This window comes from Acanthochromis polyacanthus, chromosome 4 (genome assembly GCF_021347895.1).
Source record: "Acanthochromis polyacanthus isolate Apoly-LR-REF ecotype Palm Island chromosome 4, KAUST_Apoly_ChrSc, whole genome shotgun sequence".
Taxonomy (NCBI): domain Eukaryota; kingdom Metazoa; phylum Chordata; class Actinopteri; family Pomacentridae; genus Acanthochromis; species Acanthochromis polyacanthus.
Window position 1 is genome coordinate 42,139,956 of NC_067116.1, and position 19,764 is coordinate 42,159,719.

General features: G+C 40.2%; 1 protein-coding gene across 4 annotated transcripts in view; it reads right to left on the minus strand.

Moving 5' to 3' along the window:
* Nucleotides 1-4,803: 4,803 nt before the first annotated feature.
* tle5 (TLE family member 5, transcriptional modulator) overlaps nt 4,804-19,764 on the minus strand; it is a 52,960-nt gene continuing 37,999 nt past the window's right edge. Inside the window, exons 5-7 of one of the 4 annotated variants that reach the window (XM_051947084.1) lie at nt 12,317-12,379; nt 11,407-11,526; nt 4,804-8,298 (exon numbers count right to left, since the gene is read on the minus strand). In XM_051947084.1, coding sequence (XP_051803044.1) covers nt 8,074-8,298; nt 11,407-11,526; nt 12,317-12,379 — 408 coding nt within the window. In that variant the 3' untranslated portion in view covers nt 4,804-8,073. Of the gene's footprint in view, nt 8,302-11,406; nt 11,527-12,316; nt 12,380-19,764 lie in introns of all 4 variants that reach the window. The other 3 variants (XM_022194281.2, XM_022194283.2, XM_022194282.2) reach the window with 3 other exon arrangements.

Genomic DNA, 19,764 nt, shown 5'->3' on the forward strand with positions numbered 1-19,764 from the left:
CACGAGTGAGAATAACTTGCAGCAATTACCTGCTGGTTCCCTCAGCCGCTGCTCAGCGTAAACCAACACTTCCTCCTGGTGGATCCACGGCAAACTGCAGGACGCCTCAGGCAGCCGGATGACTTCAGGTCCCGTTTGAAATCCACTTCAGGTGCAGGACTTTCTGTGTTTGTTCAGAAATGTCACCGGAGCAGTTATCCCAAAGCACTGCTGGAGTTATTAATCATCTCGACCAGAAGTGTCAAACTCATTCTAGTTCAGTGCCCAGTTTGATCTCAAGTGGGCCGCACCAGTAAAATCACAGCATAAATAACAACTGAAAACTTTTCTCTTTGTTTGAGTGTAAATAAGTATGTTAAGGAGACGCAAAATGTCAAAAGCGAGAAACAAAATGACGAAAAGTGAGACAAAAAAGTTACAAAGCGACAAAAAATGGACAAAAAAATGACAAAAGCGAGAAACAAAAAGACAAAAAATAGATAAACACAAGCAAGATAAAAAAAATAGACAAAATGACAAAAAGATACACAAAACGACGAATAAAACGAAACAAAATGACAAAAAACAACATAAAACGACAAAAATGAGAAACAAAATGACAAAAACATGAGACAAACGAAAAAAATCAGACGAAAAAAGACAAACAACGAAGACAAAATATTACAAAAACGAGACACAAAATGGCAAAAGAACAATGAGCAATCTAGTATTTTCCTTTATGATCAAAACAACTTGTCACGGTCTGTTTGACAGCCCTGATCTAGACCATGAGGTCGGACTCTAAAAATAAACGTAAAATGACTCCTCAAGTCTTTATCAAGCCCTTTGGCAACAACTCTGCAAAATAAATGTATAGGCTGAACAAAAAACATAACAGTTTGCATCTGTTTCTTTGAGTTATGACAACTTCTAATAAAATTATGTTCAACCAATGCAATGTATTGAGTTACAGAAGTCAATCTTTCCTGTCGTACACTACTGTTGGCGTCACCCAGGCAATTCCATGGTTTACATGAAAACTCCCACTTTTATCCATGTGCTAACATAACTGCACAAGGGTTTTCTAATCATCAATCAGCCTTTCAGCACCATCAGCTAACACAATGTAGCATTAGAACACAGGAGTGATGGTTTCTGGAAATGTTCCTCTGTACCTCTATGGAGATATTCCATTAAAAATCAGATGTTACCAGCTACAATAGCCATTTACCACATTAACAATGTCTACACTGGATTCCTGATTAATTTAATACTATCTTCACTGAAAAAAAAATGTTTCTTTCAAAAATAAGGACATTTCTAAGTGACCCTAAACTTTTTATCGGTAGTGTATGTAAATGTCCCCAGTGATGGATCAAGAAAGTTTATCTTATGATACAATCAACAGCATTTAAAATGACTAATTACCTTAGAATTGGTTGCAATAACAAGTTTTGAAATCCTCAAATCAAAGTTATCCAACGAATTTCATTCATTTACTACTGCTTCAATGTGTTTTTGGATAATTAATGCAAATAATTGAGTTTAAATTACACACGATGTCAAGTTGGTGTAATTAACATTATTCTGTAAACACAACTCGTCAAAACTAGGTTTCCAACTTAACTCAGCAAATTTGAATTTTTATCTTGCAACCGTGCTTTTAATTAAGAGGTGGTATCCGGGGTAAAGTCCCTGGAATTACTTTTTTGAGTGTCGGTTGTCATGATGAACAAAATGTCTCACAAGCTGAAGTTTAGATTGAAGGAAAGTCACCGGGATTTGACTAATGCCGACCAGATGCAAACCACACCAATCCGTCAGTGTTTGGAAGACAGAAAATAAAAAAAAAGTACAATTTTTGTAAAAACTACCCAAAATGTCATAAAAATGTCCAAAAATATCAACATACATTAATAAAAGTGTTAAGGCTGAACAAAAGGTTTTCAAAAATGTCTGAAAAATATCAATAAACTGAAAGAAGGCAAAATATTCATAAAATATTACCAAAAGTCATATCCAACCAAAATATCCCACAATCGTAATCTGGCACACAGTGCCTGTAACTCTTATGTGACTTTATTTAACCAATCATTTCTGAAGAGTAGCAAACAAACACTTTCTTTAAGAGGAATCTAATACAAATATTCTTTTATTTTACATGTATGAGAAGCTCCTGAAAACACTAAGAAAACATCTAGCTGCTATTCCATTCTGCTCGGCATTCATTCTCATGTTAGTGAGGCTTTTTTCTGAGCAACATCTGGAAAAAAGAAGATTCTTTGGTAATAATGAAGTTCCATCTTATTCTAAAATTGAAATTTAAACACCTACATTTCAGTGATATTTGGGCAAACCTCATCTCCAGACACATTCAGGATCTGCAGGGCAGCGAGATGCGGCTGTTTCTTAAAATCACATATAATCTTCTTTTTTCGTTTTCCAGTTGCTTTCAGGCGCTACAAAAATTTAACGGCTTCTCAGCTAACGTAGGGAACATTTCTGTCAAAACTGTGTTTTTGTGTTGGAGTCTGCTGATGCAACGTGAGAGCTGAGATCTTTCTTTTTCTTTGAAAACTCCAGAAATTTGCCTGCGAAACAAGTTTAGTTTGTTGGAAACTAAAAACCAGAACAGCAGACAGTGTCATGTATGATAGGATGAATTACAGAAAAATGCATGTTTTTTATGTTATTCTGACAAAAGTACCTACTTTAACTACTATCATAGTAGTTCAATAATTACAGCATCTTCTAAAAGACATGAACGAACTCATGAGGCAATACCGGGCTTTGCAAAAGTTCTGTTACACTTGCAAAATGCAAGCAAAATGAAGACAAAGATTTTTTTGTGCAATAAGATCATTTTTTATTTTCCAAATATTTCAATATGTGTGTTAATGATAATATTAATCAGAAATGTGGCCACCCAAAAGTTTTATCTTATTGCACCAAAAAATCTTTGTGTTCATTTTCGTGAACGTCTCAACAAGTGTAACAGAACTTTTGCAAAGCCCGGTAGTTTCAAAACAGGATGTATTGAAGCTAAAAACGTCAAAATTTACACGTTTTTTGTGCATCAGCTACATATACGGCGGCATTCTAATTTTTCAATGGACCGCCTTTAGCTTTGAGAACAACATGCGTTCGCCATGGCATCGCTTTGATAAACTTCTGCAATGTCACAGCATTTATTTCTGTCAAGAGTTGAATTAATTTTCTACCAACATCTTCTATTGATGATGGGAGAGTCGGACCGCTGAGCAAAGTCTTCTCCAGGAGACCCTAAAGACTCTCAGTGGTTCTGAGGTCTGGACTCTGTGGAGGATGAAAATGACGTCTCATGCTCCCTGATCCACTCATTCTCAATGGAAGCCTCATGAATCCCGGCATCGTCATCTTAAACACGTCCATACCATCAGTGAAGAAAAAGACCTGCTCATTGAGGATATTCAGGTATCAGCTGACCTCATTCTTTGGGAACATAACGTTGCTAAACCTGACCAACCCCAGATCATAACCCTAACCTACACAGGCTGGTAGACACTAGCCATGATGAGTTCATCACTTCATCCGCCTCTCTTCTTACCCTGATGCCCCCATCACTTTGGAACAGGGTAAATCTGGACTCATCAGACCACATGACCTTCTTCCATTGCTCCAGAGTTCAATCTTTATGCTCCATAGCAAACTGAAGCCTTTCTTTCTGATTAGCCTCACTGATCAGTGGTTTTCTTAGAGCTACAGCTGTTTAGTCCCAATCCTTTGAGTTTGGTTCACATTGTGTGTGTACTTTCTGTGAGTTCTGCTGTTAATTTCCTTCAATCATCTAAGAGTTTGTTCCTCAACATGATGGTTCTCCACTATCCTTCAGGTTTTAATAAAGCGTTGGACGGTTCTCAACCTGATTTTAGTAGTTTCAGAAACCCCCTTAGTTGTTTTCTTTGCTTGATAATAATTCGACCCTTATGTCTTCTAACACGGTTGTTTAAGGACTGAAAAGCTCCTCACTGCATCAGCTAGGGTTAAATAAGTTGTTGCAGCTGAAACATATCCATCACTGCAGTAATTCTCTAATAGAATGCTCTTACCTATTTGCTTAGTTAAATCCAAGTGGTGACTGTTTTTTTTTTTTTTTTGGACAGACAGTGTATGAAGTTTAAAGATAGTCCAAACTAAATTTTCCAAAAAAGGAGAACTACAAACAGAAATCTTGAACAAAGAGGGAACAGCAGCAGTTTAAAATCAGAAAAAGAGCGTTCAGTGGAACTTTAAGAAGAAAACTCAGCATGACACCACCACAAAGCACAAAACAAGAAGCAGAAAATTATGTTCAAAGTGTTTTAAGGTAATTATTATTTCCAAACCTGTATGTCCCCGTTTCAACCTAAACTCCGCAATAACTTTAAAAACGCCCTGAAAACATTTCTTTAACGCTTTCCGAGTGTGAGTACAGTTCAGCAGCGAGCTGGTCCAAGGAGAAGTTATAAGAAAAAAATAAAATGCTTGCATCCTAGTTAATTTGTGGCTTCAGGCTGAGAAGTGTTGACGGTGATGAATCACGTACCTCGGCCACGTTTACTATCTGCACATACCTCGAGATGAACTGGAAGAGAAGCCTGAAAGGATATTAAAAACAATTATTTACTCAGCTTGGGAAAAAATCTTTCCAAGTAAGGAGTTAAAACCGCCTTTAATCTGAGCCTCCTGCTTAGACAATAAAATACAACAATAAACTCCTTCAAAATAAAGCAGCGACTTAAAGCAACAGTTCAGGTGTGTTTCTTTGTGAAAACTGGAAAGAAAAAGTCAAAAAGGAGCAGAGAATTTTGTCATGATTTGATTGACTTTATTTGTAAGGCACCAGAAGTCCTTCCTTACTGCAGAACATTTCATATTATTTATAGTAAATGTTTGTCGTACTTTTTTATAGGTTCTTTTTTTGTTTGTTTGTTTAAATGAAGCTATGATTTCAGACACAAAACATTTTTTTTCTTATTTTTTTTTGCCAAAGTACACACTTTTTAGGTTTTACATTATACACAAAATAAGTATTTAAAAAAAGACCTTTACAAAGCTCAAAACGCTTACAATGCTTCACGCTATGGGGGCAAAAAGTCGGGATTAAAGGAGTCGGGGGCGAGGGGAAGAGGAAAAAAGGAGGTCGAAGGGGGAAAAAAAGGTCAAAGTACTGCAGTTTTACCCCCCCCCCCCGGTGTCACATCGGTTTTTGTAACACAATAGCACAAGAATCATCCAGGACAGACAAGAGAAGATGCAGCCATATACACATAAAGCTTTCTATGTATAACTGTATAGAGAGGCGAGCACCTCCGACTACTGGAACAAATACATAGAATTTCATTTGTATGTTTATAACGTCAGCTTTTGGAATCGTCCTTCTATCAATTAATATCTAAAAAAAAGGAAGGGGGGGGGGGGGGGAGGAGGAAATAAAACAAGTGCATTGATACCAGAAAGTTTGGATCAAACATTCTTTTTAAAAAAATCGCCTCGATCTCCCCGCAGACATGCATCGATGTGTTTGTTTAGTCTTCTGCATATCACTACGACGAGTACGGTGGATGGATGGATGGATGGATGGATGGATGGATGGATGGAGGATGAAGTGCCGTTAGCTAAATTCACAAGCGGGTTAGCGTGTTAGCTTAGCGACGCATTTCATCTGGTTTGTCACCTGTACAACTGTTTACACCTGTGCTCTCTTACAAACAGCAGAAAGGTTCGGTTCCCTCAAACGCCCCAAATTTTGCGGATAAATCCAACGTTGTGTGAGCAAATGTGCCTGATCCAAATGATGGAAGTGTGTGTTCTAGATAGAAAACAGAGGAGGGAAAGAAATATACGTGTGTGTGTGTGCGTTTTTGTGTATGATACTGAATTTTCAAATCTACAATCAGAAAAAAACACCATCAAACTTACAGCTGATCAAATAATACAATATGTTTGTATTTGCCTTTGAGGTCCAACATCAGAGGTTCAGTTTGCACTGATTCTACATTCTAAAACTGGAAGTGGTACCTGTTAGATTGCAACTTCTGGAGAGCAGATGTTTAATTCTGGCTGCTCCTTCACAGCCACAGTGTTGTGCTGCCTGATTAGTTTTAGGAGAGAAACTGCTCTTTTCTGTCTGCTTTCTTGCAACTCTGTGTCATTCTCATCATATAGTTTAATTTAACATTCAAGATGCGTTTCAGACTCTTCCTGGAAGCTGAAAAACGCAATCAAGTCCAAGAAACCATCAAAAATGTGCACCTGACAAGCTGCTACCAGGAGAAATTTTGCAAATTTGAATGCAAGGAAAAAAAATCTTTCTGGTTTTCAGCTCTTGTAAGATAACGTCTGTGCAATAAAATGGACACTGCAACCACCGGGACTTTGGATGCAATGCTCTGCACAGGTGCTCGCTCAGAATTTGTTCACTCACATAAACTATCAGGTGAGAAAAATTGCTCGTGCACATTATCCCAACTTCCATAAAACTAGAGGTCTAATCTGACAACACCGGTGTGAGCGTGCAGGAGCTTTCAGGATAAATAGTTTTATTTACTTACTCTAGCAGCCGTGAAATCCACTTGTGCTTCACTCGGTGTCGTATGTAGGTGTTAAATCACCTGTTTCCTGTAGCATTAATAAGCCCATAGGTGCACAGTGAAGCTTAATGTACAGTATTTAAATTTGCAGAGAGGCCGTGTTTTTGTTTCAGAGACCATTTAAGAGACCAAATTAGACCAAAGCAGACGTTTCTCACAGCAGAGACTGGGACCGACTGCATGCTGAGATTAATGTCACCAGTCCGGTGTCTGTGTATTAAGTTTTGTACGCTCGAAATGGATAAATAAGCCGTTTCCCTTGTGACACAGCCTGTACTCTGGCCTGTCCTTGTTTCTGTTCGAGACTGAACCGAGGATTCTTCAAAGACTCACGCTGCCCTCTGCTGTCAAACACACAACATGCACGCTGCTCACCCCCAGTGTCTGCTCTAATATTAGTGCACATTAAAGATGAAGGAGGGTGCAGGAGCGCAGCAGCAGCAGCGGCGTCTTTTTTTTTTCTGTTGCGCTACCTCAGCTCTGTTTAATGATGCCTTTCAGTTAACGTACCGGGTGGATTTATCCGACGCAGGGTCAGGCAAGGATCGTAAATCGGGGATGAGCGCTCGCCGACGTTTGTTTTAAACTGAGCTGACAGGAGGACGTTTGATCAGAGAAGGCGCTTTTACTTTCTCTACATAAATTTAGGTTCATAACAAAATCCAAACACGTCTTCTCGTCACGATAATTCCGCTCCTAAAGCAGAGGGTTTTTTTTGGTTCGGAGGGACATTTCTGTCTTTATAGAGGGTCTATTTAGACATTTCTCTGTTTAAACACACAGCCAACTCCTGGCTTGGACTGAATGCATGCAACCTGAAATGCAACAAACACTGCTGATCTCTGCGAGACCTTTTATCTTAACAAAATGAAGTCTGTAGGAATCCTGTGCTGTGTCTGACGAGGTTTACAGCTTGCCAGAGAATCCCTGTGTTTAGCAGTTTGCCTGTTTTCACGCCTACAGAGCGGTGCGTTCAGTCTCACAGATCAGTCCTGCCTAACAAGGACCTGCAAAGAACAGAGGCAGGAGGTTGGAGGGGAGAGTGAGGCAGGAATGAAGGGGAAAAAACAGGAATAAGAAGTGAGAGACGGCAACGGGAAGGCAGGAAGGAACAGAAATAGAAAGTAGTCCTGATTAAAAACAAAAAAAACACTGGCAAATGTAGCTTCATCACATACAAAAAAGAGAGACAGCATTTGAAGAAAAGCCACAAGCTACATAAGAGGGAGACAGTCTCATGGTGATAAAAAGAAAAGGCAGATATAGAAAGTGTGGTGAATATGAGGAGGTCTGGTGGCAGGTGTCAAAGCTCTCCCAGTAATGGGACTGGTTTGTGGTCTGAAGCTGTGGTGATGGGATTGAAGCCCATGTTAAGTAAGGTCAGAGAGAGGGAGACCAGGGAAGAGGCTGGAGGCCGAAGGGGGCTCGGATCTGGTGATTCAGGTCTCTGGATAAAAGCAGAGCTGAACGGGGGGGACACCATCTAGTCGGACTTGTCTCCGTCCTCCTCGCGGTGGCTGTCGACGCCGTCACGTGACGCTTTCTCCTCCTTGGCCAGCTGGGCTTGGGAGGCCAGCAGGGAGGAGAGGGAGAAGAGGCCGGAGGAGGTGGTGACGGCGGGGAGGGTTGGCTGGCTCAGGCCCAGCGGCAGGGGGGTCATCGGCAGGGCCAGGCCCTGGAGCTGAGACAGCTGGTGAGCCTGGAGCTGCTGCTGCATGGAACACAACCAGACACAACTTAGACACAGTACGACACACGCAGCACACAAATCACTGCAAAAGACTGAAGGAAATGCAAAGGCTGCGACGCTCAGACCCGTTATAAATCACAACTTATGTTTAATAGATAACCTCTGAGGCACGGCGCTAATAGTTTAGGTACAATAGGATAGATGGAACGTGCATATCATTGCTAAAATACATGCTTAGTAGGAGATGGAGAGGCTGCGGCACACATAACTTATTTATAATAGATGCAGTTTTCAATATATATAACTGCAAGAAAACAAGTGCAGGAGAGGAGAGCACAGAGAAAAATGGAAAAACTGTATAGTACAGGACAGATGTGGTCAAAAAACAGCATAGAAATATATAAAAATACCACAGGATACACATGGGTTTCATTACATAGAAAGATGAATTGTCATTGTCAAGCCTGAACATCTTCATCACTCCCTGTTGTACACGCTCAACACAATGACGCATCAGTGGGTTGATTCTTACGACAACACTAAACAGCATATTTCTCCCATTACACCTACAAAGTCAACAGCTCCACTTCATGTTCAGGACCAGAATTATACATGATATGAGCACCTATTAAAGAAAATATTAACAGGGCTCAGTAAATGGACAAAAGTGTGAGAAAAAACAGCCCTAAATGCTTATACAGACCAGCATCCTTTACATCTACAGCAGCAGACACAAAGACAAAAGCAAAGCCCCTCCGTGAACCATGCATCACAGTGATGGAGAGGCTCAGCTAGCTAACATTAGGCCTACAGTAAGTTAATGGAGCAGCTAAGCCAGCTAATACTAAACCTCTGGTAAAATGATGGAGCAGCTAAGCCAGCTAATACTAAACCTCTGGTAAAATGATGGAGTAGCTAAGCTAGCTAATACTAAACCTCTGGTAAAATGATGGAGTAGCTAAGCTAGCTAATACTAAACCTCTGGTAAAATGATGGAGCAGCTAAGCTAGCTAATACTAAACCTCTGGTAAAATGATGGAGTAGCTAAGCTAGGTAATACTAAACCTCTGGTAAAATGATGGAGTAGCTAAGCTAGCTAATACTAAACCTCTGGTAAAATGATGGAGTAGCTAAGCTAGGTAATACTAAACCTCTGGTAAAATGATGGAGTAGCTAAGCTAGCTAATACTAAACCTCTGGTAAAATGATGGAGTAGCTAAGCTAGCTAATACTAAACCTCTGGTAAAATGATGGAGTAGCTAAGCTAGCTAATACTAAACCTCTGGTAAAATGATGGAGTAGCTAAGCTAGCTAATACTAAACCTCTGGTAAAATAATGGAGTAGCTAAGCTAGCTAACACAACACTGCTGGGTAACATTAAAGCCCCAGACGTAAAGTATTGTGGTTAGCGGGCTAATGCCTGATTTCTATTGATTCAGTGTTTTAGCTAGCTCTATTGATCCATAATTGCTCCAATATACAAGACAGTGGAGAGTATCAGTCGATTCAGTGCAAAAAAAATCATGTAGGAATTTTTTGAAATCAAATCATTTTTCTAGTTCATTATATACAAACAATATAATTTCTGTTGATTTCTAGACAATTGCACTTAATATGTCTAATTTTTATTTTCAGATCACTGTAGAACTTAACATGAGTTCTTGTGACTTGTGCTGTTCTGACTTGAATGAATAAATGAATGAATGAACAACTGAGAGTTCATTCAACTCAATGAACTGAGTTCATAAAAAAAATGAAACTAACATATTGTTAAAGCGTAAAAACCTGCCATAAACTCCTCTTTTTATAATTTGAGGAAACAGACATGATAAACCTGATGAGAGTCTTGGTTAACTTATGTTAAGGATATTTATTTTTGTGAGAATCAAAAGGATTCTAACCATGATGAACACTAGAACTGATTCTATCCTAACACCTGCAGAGTTAAAATTTATTTTACTGTAACTGTGAGAAGCCGGACAGATTGTACTGGTTCTAATTTAGAAAAATCTGCTTTTCCTTCAATATCTGACCATTTCACTGTTAAATGAAGAAGATACTCACTACACTTAAAATGTAGAAAATGTGAAACAAAAGCAAGTTTGTCTGCAACACTGTATTCTGTATGTGACTGGTTGATCCAACTTAATATCTTGGGTTTATTGAACTACTTTTTTCGAGTTCAGTTCATTTACTTCAGCTACTTTTACACTTTCTTAACTTGCAAGATGACTTTGAACTAATTAATCAACTAAAGTGAAGTTAACTCCCATTTATAAGGCAGCAGGGGAACTAACTGTATGTTTCTAAGTTGAATTAAATTATAATAATTTTAATTGTACCACATAATTTAAAAAAAAGGGCATTTCAAGAGGCAGCTTACACATAAAAAACAGATTAGGCATCTTGAGTCCGACTCAGTCTGGGAAAAATGGGTTTGCAGCAGAGGAAATACCAATGATGATGCTGTAATGGCATCAGGATTGTCTGAACTGTGGCTTAACCTTAAATTTTAAAGAAAATTAAGCCTAGGCGTTTGATAAGTGGGTATATACCAACAATGGCATCAAGCTGAAGCAGTATTTTGGAGCCAACAGCAGAGACAAAAAGTCATGATATTCCAACCTCTGCTGCATCAATTTAGATGATTTATTTTCTAAGTCTGGCCTTCACAAGTGCCCCTTTATTGAACTATAATAATATATCTCTGGAAAAAGTGCTTTAAAAATTTCCTTGTAATTAAATTGAACAAACAAAACATCACTGACAACGATTATAAATGTCTGTTTTGCAACGCTGCCATTTAATTTACCCCGGTCACTAATGTGTGTTTACTAAAATGATTTATGTTGAGGACGGGCCATTTTAAAATTTTTCATTAGCTACTGATTGTAAATCTTCATTTTTTTCATATTCCGCTGTTTATTAAAACAGACAGAGGGAGGGAGCCCGTGGTTTGGGTTTTTTTTATAGGGAGGGGTCTTCCATTGATACAAGCTACTAAGTGCACAAAAGCAGCGAAACGCATTTTCTGTTTCACTTCACAAACAATAAGCCGATAAATAAATATCATTAAACAAAACAATGGCATCGATCACACAGATCAATAATTGCACTTTTCTGACCATCATTAGGCCCCCTGGGCAGGGCTGGGGGCTGGAACATCGTACCCTTATGATGGAGTTCATCTCTGGGGGGGTGACCTGCTTGGCCCTCTCTATGGCTGCCAGGACCTGCTGCTGGTGCTGGAGACGTAGGGTGAGGAGAAAGGGGGGGGACGAGAGGACGAAAGTGAGAGAGACAATAAAAGCGAGACAGAAATGAGGGGAGGAGAGTTTGGGAGGAGTGGGGGAGAGGTTAGATCAATATCAATAGTCCCAACAGAGATCCGACAACCATCTCTGGGTGATGCACCTCCCCCTCTGGCCATTCATCCAGACACACACACACACACACACACACACACACACACACACACACACACACACACACACACACACACACACACACACACACACACACACACACACACACACACACACACACACACACACACACACACACACACACACACGCCCGTGTGACAGCGGTGAATGGATGGTCGGCTGGTGCGCTGTAATGGGTGGAGGTCAACCCCCTGGTGGGCAGATAAGAGCATGGCTTATCTGAATCACACAACCATTTATTACACCGACACGCAAACACACACGCGCACACACACACACACACACACATAATGAGGGAAGGAAGTGGGATGGACGAGGAGCCGGCGATGGAGGAGGAGGTGAAGGAGGGGAGAAAAAAAAAGAACATGGCGAAGGAGAGAATGGAGATGGGGGGCAGGGTGGAAGTGAAAGTGGGAAGAAGGGAGCGGGTGATGGAGGAGTGATGCTGAGCGAGGGGTCGCCGAGGTGGAGAGGTAATGAGGCAGGAATGAGCGTGATCTCATTCCAGGATGTAAGGAATAGTGCTGGAGGTCACCGGGTTAGTGACGTCTTTGTGTCAGCGTGTGTGTGTGTGTGTGTGTGCGCTCACCTCCTGAGACAGGTAGGGGAGGACTTGTGCGCAGATCCCGTTCAATCTCTTCACTATCTCAGCCTGTGGAAGTAGAGTAATTTATTTAAAGGTTGGTATTATTCTAGCATTTTATCACAATCAACAAATACCATGAAATCACTGTGTTAGTTTCTCAGTATTCACTCTGCAATGTCTGCATCAGAGCGTGACAGTATTAACCTTTAAAAAGTGGTCACAGATATACGATAGCACTTACACGAGGGCTGGAGCTCACATTTTGCGGTCTAACTGTACACTATTAAGCCTTATATCACTCTCCACAAGCACTCAAATGCATCCGTCCACACAGTATACTGTAGGCGGTCAAATGTAGCCCCATGCACCTTATTAACCCGACCTGCAGCTTCACATCTCTCAGATTGAAGAAAAGGTCGTGCATGCTGTTGAAGAGCATCTGGGTGATATTCTGCATCTTTCCTAAGTTTGGTGTCGGTATTTTTCATCAACCGATTATCAATAAACTAAACGCACTACTTTGGTTCTTATGCAGCCGCCTTTCTCTCTCTCTGTAGTTACTCTGTGGTCTCTGCAATGTCGCTGCAGCAGAGAAACAAAAAGCAAAAACCAAACAAGAAACACAAGCCACGCAATTTCCACTTGGGCAAATCTGACATTAGAACACCATATTTCAGTATTTTCCAACCAATTTTTGGTCACACACCTGTCTAAGTGAACCACAGTGACCTGGCTGGTGTGTAACCTTAACTGCTATGTGAGGCGTTTAGGGAACTTCTGTAAATTGTAATGTCTATCGATAAGATGCTCGGCAAGTGAGGAGTTTAGTCTGTGCTCAGTTTATGGGAGGGATATCGGACAACCTCAGAGAAAACACTGGTAACAAAATACGTATATTTTAGATTTAAATACAAATATCATCGACAATCTCAATGCAGATTCTGTTAAGGCAGAGACAACTGCTCATAAGCTGTGGTGAAATCTGAAGTTATTCTGAGGTAGTTTCTTAAAAAGGATGAAAACATTTTTTTTTTAGCAAATGTTACACAAACAAGAGTAAATATCATCTGTTGGGAACTATTTGTGGATGATTACACATTTACACATTGAGCGGCCTTGTGAGTATTTAAAGCAGCAGGACTGTTCACGTACGAGTGACTCAAAATAAAACGCAGCGTTCGTCATAATGAAGTAATGTCATCTCACTAACGTGTTGTTTTTTCAATTCAAGTCTAACCAGCAAAAAATACTCCCATGGTGTGATATAAAGTGGTGTGGGAGTGAGGATGACTAGTCAACTCAACAACAGCAGAGCAAAAATACGTACATTTCTCTTTGTGTTTTGTTATATTTTGCTATCTGCCATTGCTCTCAATCACACTACATCTAAAAAGAGTCTCTTCTTCTCTGCTGCCAACAAACTATATTTTCTGAACGTCTCTCAAACTGGACACTGGGGAGTTTTGATATTTCATAGTCAAAGCTAAAACAAGCTTGCCTGGGGACCAGACAGACTTTATATTGTGTATTACAAATACACATAAAGTCAGTCTGGAACTGCTCCATTGAACCAAATCTAGCCCAGAGGCGGGACTACCGATCACAGCTTGAATTGGAGAGAGCCAATCAGCGTAACATGTGTGACGCGATCACTAAGCGACCTAACAATTGCCTTTCCGCCATGATGTTTTGTAGTTTTAACAGCTTCCTTCGCCGTACAGGGGTCCTGAGGAAAATCTAAGCTCTCCCTTTCAACAGTGGAGGGCAGCATTACGCATTCTATCGTACAGTCTGCCGGAAATAAAAATACATCCTTTTTAAAAAGAAAAGCTTTAAGAGCTGCTTCTTGTTGAGGTTTTAAGGACAAATTCAGCCCGAGCAAAACAGAGGAAAGCGCACGAGAGAAACCTCGCTCTGTTGCGGTCGCATCGTTAACTCCCGCCTCTGGTGCTCTGATTGGTTCGGTCTGATCTGCTCGGAGCTTGAAAATCTGTCAAAATGTGTCAATGGAGGAGGGCTAGACCGTATTCCCGTATATCCCTTATAACGGGAATACAGTCTAGCTAAGCTAGGCTAAAAACAAGCTAATGTGTCTCACCCTGCTCCCCACAGGAATGAATGTGAAGAAGATTTCTGTCCGATGGCGTCATCTATCCACGTACACAGGTGTTTTCACTTAAGGTGCACGATCAGACCTCTTCAGGACTGTGTGGCTGTGCAGAAGCTGTGACTAAACGGCAGCTCTCCTGTTAGACATGCTGCACGGTTTAGCTGGTCGGGTTTTCAATCCCAACCCCACACCTTTTTCTACACTTGACGCTTTGATATATCACAGAAGGAAAAGCACAAGTGTAGATAAACAACAAGAAATGATGCCTGAATTCCATTTAGCTGCTTTAGTTTCAGCTTCCTGCTATTGTTCATGCTGGTTCACCGTCTCACCATCATGACTGTCTGGGACACGTGATTAGAAAGAACAAAGGAATCATTATTAGAAGCACCTGTGTTTTTCCTACTAGTTAAAATGTGTGCTGTAAAAACGGCCCGTTGGTTACAGGATCTACTGCATACCACGTTAACAACATGTAATTCTCTGCAAAGCAACACAACTTGAGCTTGTTTAGAGGTTTACAACTTTGTTTCCATATAACTGAATTTGACGGTAACTTTTTTGTCAAAAGTCAAAACGGGAAAATTAGATTTGTTTCCATTAATTGCTTTAGATTTTAAAAAAATTAAAAATGAGGCTGTATAGTATCATCAGACAGTAGCAGTAAAGGCGAGGTGGCTTTGCTAAACAGAGTAAAAGTGGAAAGTAAAACCAGCTGTTTGCCAACAACTACGAACACCTCAATAAAAAAGGAGAAGCGTGGTCATCTACAAGAAAGAGGTCTAATGGACGCATACATATTTCATATGAATGTGTTTTCTTCCATGTTTCGTACTTCACAGGGATGAAAACAATGAAAGAAGGAGAAACAGCTGATCAGTCATGTGAGTTAACTGTTTAAACGAGCCTGTCCTCAAACAAAAAACGACCACATAGGTGTTACGTTTTGAAGTTATGCGACCTCTAGCGGTTGAATAAATATCGACACTCCGGTGTTGCAGGTGAAACGTCACCATGAACAAACTTTTATCTAACAGTATCCCTAACCATAACCATAACCATAACCCTAAACCCATGTTGGGAAAGTGAGGAAAAAGCTGTTTCGCGAGGGAAAAGCCATTTTGCGAATTAAATCCCGTAATGCGTTCCTTTTCCCCGTAGGGGCGCTAACGTAAATACGCTCTCATGGGTCGTATTCCGGTGCAATTGGAGGACTTGTTGGTTTAAACCTTTTCAAAAAGGTGTTTCTATCGTCGATTAGGCACATTAACATTTTTTCAAAATAGTCACAAAATGCCTCAAGCAAGCGTCCATTAATTATTGTGAAACTACAGTTTTATTGAAATGTGGCCAAATTTCCATTAAGCTTTTCAGACACAAATTAGTGTGATGAATATGCGATAAAAAAACTTTATTATTGGAATATCTAAAAAAAAAACAACAATTGTGCACGTATGCATAATAATTATTTAACACAAAAAAGATATATATTAGTCGATAAGGTACAAGATAAAAGACAAAAGACAGAAAGACAAAGATTTATTGTACATTAGGTGTAGTAGTTGGTTGTCTTCTTATTTTAGAATGAACTAATAGAATCAGAGTGAACTTCAGCTAATTAACACACCAGCTCTGGCCAGGAGGCATTAAGTGTAACAAGAGACTTTGTCATGGTTGCACTTTACAATCTGAATGCCCACAATGCTATCCAAGTGACCGCCTCCTCTTGTTGCTACAGTATTTAGCAGTAAAGCCCTGGTGGTGCAAACAGGTACTGCAGCTAATCTACAATGGATTTTCTGTTCACATATTTTTATTTGGCTAAATTATCAGAGGCAATTAACCTATGAACAATTATTCATTAGCATCCCTAATTGCTTGTTTTGGTCCTTTAATGGGTTTTATTGACAATTAAAAAATAAAGAATATAATCAGACTTATCCTTGAAAACCTCATTAAATGTAAATTTTCATTCAGTGATTCAAACCACGCTCCCATCAATATGGAAAACATCTGCTACGACCTTCCAAAACTGGGGCAAATATATCTTACATCACACACACACACACAAATAAACATATATCAGACATATCAGAATCGCTTTATTCGCCTCATTAATTAAGTTGCTTGTACTTAATGCTCTTTCTGAAAACTCATGGACGCATAGGTAATTACTCGCAAAGTAACAATCATCGATGCTAACGTGCGCACACACACACACACTGCTCTCTTTCACGTCGTGCACATTTCCTATCTTTCTCACATGCAGGTCTATTATCACATTTGGTTGGTAATCATCCAATCCGTCTGAGATATGCAAAGCAGCAGTAATTGTGTTAGAGCCTAATTCGTGGCGCGATGAGGAGAGAGGGGCCCTCCTAACAGTCATTAGGCATGCAGAGCACAGTTCCCCATCAAGCGCTTCACTCCTATCCCCTCATCATTACACATACAATCTCCCTGACATCTCTAAAATGTCTCTCTAAAATGCCTCTGCGGGACTCGCTCCACGCTAACTGTGGCTCTTCCTCTTTTTCAGTGCCCTTTATTTCGTCTATCTCGGGGTTTTTTTTTCCTCCCTCTTCCAACCCAGCTTCTGCCTCTTCTTTTATCTGTGCCCTCTATCATCTTCTCTTCTGTGTCTCTTCTCAGATTTTTCTATCTGAATGCTGCTTTCTCTCTTGTGTCCTCTCTTTGCGTTTTACTCCGCTTCTTTCTAGCTTTCCTCAAGTGCTACTGGAGTACTTATTGACTGTCAAAACCATTGTATGTGTGCGAAATAAAACCTACATAATATAAAACTGGGCTCGGAGGCTGAGCTCACACATCAAGGTTTTGGCTGCGGACTGAATGCATTGCTGCCGGAGATGTCTGCGCCGCCGACTTCATTTTAAATAGGCTTTGTCTTTTGTCATTTTAAAATGCAGAGTGAAAAGGGAAAGCAAACACGCAGTGAAAAAACGTGTTCCAACTGATTTAAAATGTCTTTCAAGGAAGCACGGAAGGCAGCCTAAACAAACCGAGCAGCACCGACTTCCTCACAGTGTCCTGGTTTTGTCGCTGCAGGAGCTTTGGAGTCTTGTAGAGCTGCTTCCTGCCAGGACCAAATAGACTGCAGACTTTTTCATCATTATTTAATATCTCAGAAAGATTCCAAACCACAGAAAAAAAAAGAGCCTTCCTTGCACTTTTTGACGCCAAAACTGAATCAACGTGACAACTGTATCGACTATTTGTTTTGCGATTTTACACACAAAATGCACACACATTAAACCACCCAAATTAATGCAAACTAATTTAAATCAACCCTCATGGGCTGTTGCAGAACTTAAATGAATAAAATGAAATCGATGGAACTGTTCTGCCAGCATCAACAGCCACATGAAATGACTGGATGGTCAAACCGATAATGGCACTAATCATGAAAGGGACATTTTTCATTCAAAACTTGTACGCTGTTTACTGGCACCTTCAACATTACATTGTATTTTAACACTTAAAAAGGGAGAATTCTGCATCTTGGTACTAAAAAGTGTATTTGAGCTGCAAGTGAATTAAAGTCCTGTTTTGAATTAATCACACGTATCTTCCCACTGCGGATTCCATCTACGTGAAATTACACTTTGTCCCTTTAAACCTCATATTTGGGCAAAAGTTACGTTGATTGCTCTTTTAGCATTGAGCGTTTCTTGTTCACGTTTCTTCAACTTTTTCTGCTGCAACTCAACCACTGTTGATTTCTAGCAGGATCACGGAGTGAAGAAGAAGAAGAAAGAATAGCAAGTCTAATGACAAAATCATGTTTTACATTTTATGTTTGGGTTAAACAAGACATCAAATCAAATGATTTAAGTACATCTAACATAAAACACCACATTTTTGTTACTTGTTTTGGATACATTTAATTCAATTGTGGAATTCTAACTGAGACAATTCATTTGAGTTGGTGTGACAATGCTCGCTTTTCGATGCATTTTTAAAGAATATTTCAGAACTCTTTCCTAAGCAAAATCTTGAAAGCAAGACTTGATTAGTGATGGGGTATATTAAACCTGAAAAATACTTACTTGATTAATGAAATTATGGTTTCCTCGACAAATATCAAAAACCTACAAATACTTGAACAGAGATGACAAAAAAGGAGCAAATGTTTTTCAAGGAAAAGGTCTGAAAAACGTAGGAATGTTTGGTATTTCAATTATCCAAATAGTTGCAGGAAATGTTTTTGTGGGTGGACTATTCAATTAATGGACATTTCAGGATGTTTGCCAGTTTTGCATCAGAGTAACTGACAAAGTGGTGACCGAGAGCGGTTTAACAGACGAGCACAAATCATCCAGCACAGGTGAATGTGCTCATTTAATGTTCATACCGATTAGGATTGTCAAGAGAGTGTACAGTATTTTTAATGTATCACGAAAGGCTCTAAATTATACACAAACAACGCATAAGAAAGGACGATGTCAGGCAGTCATGGCCAAACATACAGGAAGAAAAACATTTAGAGAAAAACAGAACAATGGAGAATAAAAATAAAATAAAAAAAGGAACCCGACAACAATATGGCTTCATTCAACACGTTCCCAGTTGAATCCACAACTCAACCTTGCTTCTCCTCACCGAGACAAAACAGCCAGAAACAGAGACAAGAGAAAAGAGGGAGTGAACAGACAGAGTGGAGAGGCATTTTTTGAATTGAGTAGGACAGAGTGATCAAGAGGGAGCAATTGAATGTATGAGAGTGCGAGCGAGAAAGAAAGAGGGAAATAGAGACAGAGGTGAAGAGAGGAGGAGTAGAGGAGGAGGAGGAGGAGGAGGAGAAGGAGGAGGAGGAGGAGGAGGAGAGGGTAGACTGGCTGTGCACAATAGACCTAGACATGAATGCTCCTCGACACTCGTTTCCACACATCCCCTTCAATTTCAACTCTCTAATGGAACTAGCGATTCTCTGCACCCACTCACACTGTGCACAAAGAAGTCGTGCACGCACACACATGCGCGGCGCACACGAACAACAACAACACACGGCCGCTTGTGAACATGTGCCAGCGACGCAAACGCGCACAAAAACACGAGCATATGCACCGATGAAGAGGGGCACGTGCACAAACACGCACGGTCTCAACCCACACACTGACATTTTCTAAAAAATCTCACACAGCCAGCGCATGAGCAAACGCACACACAAAGACCTCTGGACGCACACATGAAACGCACACACAACCCCAATTGTTCCTGTGAGATAAAGCAAAAAAAAAAAAAGAAAAAAGGTGGATGAACTGCGCACATAAGGCTCGACATGTCTGTGTGTGTGTGTGTGTGTGTGTGTGTGTGTGTGTGT